At 37.1% G+C, this 2,043-nt stretch overlaps 1 protein-coding gene across 1 annotated transcript in view; it reads left to right on the top strand.

The window, feature by feature from the left end:
* LOC106964176 (arachidonate 8S-lipoxygenase-like) overlaps positions 1 to 1,572 on the top strand; it is a 32,990-nt gene extending 31,418 nt beyond the window's left edge. The window contains 2 exon segments of the mRNA XM_015059526.1: positions 709 to 879; positions 1,393 to 1,572. Of these exon segments, the coding sequence (XP_014915012.1) occupies positions 709 to 879; positions 1,393 to 1,572 (351 nt within the window).
* The last annotated feature ends 471 nt before the right edge of the window (positions 1,573 to 2,043 follow it).

The raw sequence follows: 2,043 nt of genomic DNA, 5'->3' as shown, positions 1-2,043 counted from the left end.
TCAGCATCCAGCGTTATTCATGTTTTTTTAGGACATATTCCGTGCAGTTTTCTAAAGAAATATTGAAATATTAAAAAGATAGATTAGCTATGGACAAAATATCCCGCGGGAGACCAAATTTGTAGTCAAACAGTAACGGTATCTGTAGTGACGCCATGGAAACTTGGTCTGGGATATGCAGTGTAACATCTGTTAGCATCTGTTAAACAGTGAAAGCTGCCATGCTGAGCTCCAGATCTTCTCCTCTAGCAGCTGATAACGCTGCCATTTTAGATCCACAAATCTGCTTGGCTGGAAACATTTCATCATCTCTGAATGATGCGTTGTAACATTACCGCTATTATTTCAATATTAATTTGATTTATAATCACATTTCAATATGACATAAAGAGCATTATAAATAAAATGTATTATTATTGTGGGCTAAGGTACAGATCTTTATTTCGTTGCTGCTAATGAAATTTCACAGATCTATACATAATTAAATAGGATAATTTTTTGCTGCTTACAGAAATACTTTTCTATTTGGAAAAATTGCGTTTTTGAACAAACTGAGTGATCTGATAACTGTGATCCTCTGATAATTCATCTAACATTTAACTGCAAACTACAGCTGACGTGTGTTTATTCAAACTAATCATCAAAGAAAAGTCAAGAGCAGGATCTGCAGAACATTTGGTTGATGTCTGTTGGGTTTGATTCCTGCAGTACGACTTTATTGGCTGGATGCCCAACACCCCGGTGTCCCTGGAGCGCCCACCGCCTTCCAGAAAGGGGGAAGCTACAGAGGAAACGCTGCTGCACACATTTCCTGCTATGGACACGACCGTGCAGGGCATGGCAACAGTTTGGCTGCTCAGCCAGCCGTCCACTGACGCGGCAAGTAGTGGCTCTGGTTCTGGTAACATGTCGCCAAACAGCGCCACCTCGTGGTTCTGGTCAGAAACATTGCAATACAGCTGCAGTGCCACCAGGTGGCAAAAATGCAGCAAATACTCAGGTTGACTGAAGCATTGTGTCATTTCTCATGTCTGAAGTGGAAACAAAAGTCCTTTATGGCTCTAATTTCCAGAATAATAATTCATAAAGTCCAATTCTGGGTAGAGCTTATCCTAACCATAAAAATAATGTATTTTATTTCCAGAGATCTAGTTTACATCTAATTACCACAGACAGAGTTTAGAGTCATTTCTAAACACATTAATTTTTTGACATCATAAACAGACATGTGCAAACAGAGCAGAAAATTATTATAATTTTGATGAGATGTGTTGTACCCTTGATGGACATTTATACAGCACCCTCTACAGGCAACTCTATTAACTAACAGATTTTTGACCTGTGTGTAAATAATGACTGAAAGCAGCCTGATCATTCCTCTGATGTCAACAGGAGTATCTTGGGAACTACCCAGAGCAGCGCTTCACTGAAGATGTTCCCCTCGAGAACATAAAGGTCTTCAAAGAGCAGCTTGAAAAGCTGAGTCTTAAAATCTGCCAGAGAAACGAAGGTCTTGATCTGCCTTACACGTACCTGGACCCGAAGAATGTGGAGAACAGCGTGAGCCTTTAGGCCGGATCCTCCATGGTTCCAGTTGAGTTCAACCTGAACAGAACCGCATGGCGAATGTCTGGGGGATTCTGGATTGGTGGAGGGAAAATACGACTATCTTAGAAACTTTAATGATTAAAACTGTTTCCATAGAAACCGGAATGACTAAAACTAATGTTTTCATATGAACTTTAATGATTAAAACTGTTTTCATATAAACTTTAATGATTAAAAACTGTTTTCATATAAACTTTAATGATTAAAGCTGTTTTCATGTAAACTTTAATGATTAAAACTAATGTTTTCATATGAACTTTAATGATTAAAACTGTTTTCATATACACTTTAATGATTAAAGCTGTTTTCATGTAAACTTTAATGATTAAAACTAATGTTTTCATATAGACTTTAATGATTAAAGCTGTTTTCATATACATTTTAATGATTAAAGCTGTTTTCATGTAAACTTTAATGATTAAAACTAATGTTTTC

This window comes from Poecilia latipinna, unplaced genomic scaffold (assembly GCF_001443285.1).
Source record: "Poecilia latipinna isolate Pla-1442-1.1 unplaced genomic scaffold, P_latipinna-1.0 Scaffold1633, whole genome shotgun sequence".
In the NCBI taxonomy this organism is placed as follows: Eukaryota; Metazoa; Chordata; class Actinopteri; order Cyprinodontiformes; family Poeciliidae; genus Poecilia; species Poecilia latipinna.
This window is presented reverse-complemented; position numbering and strand designations above follow the sequence as displayed.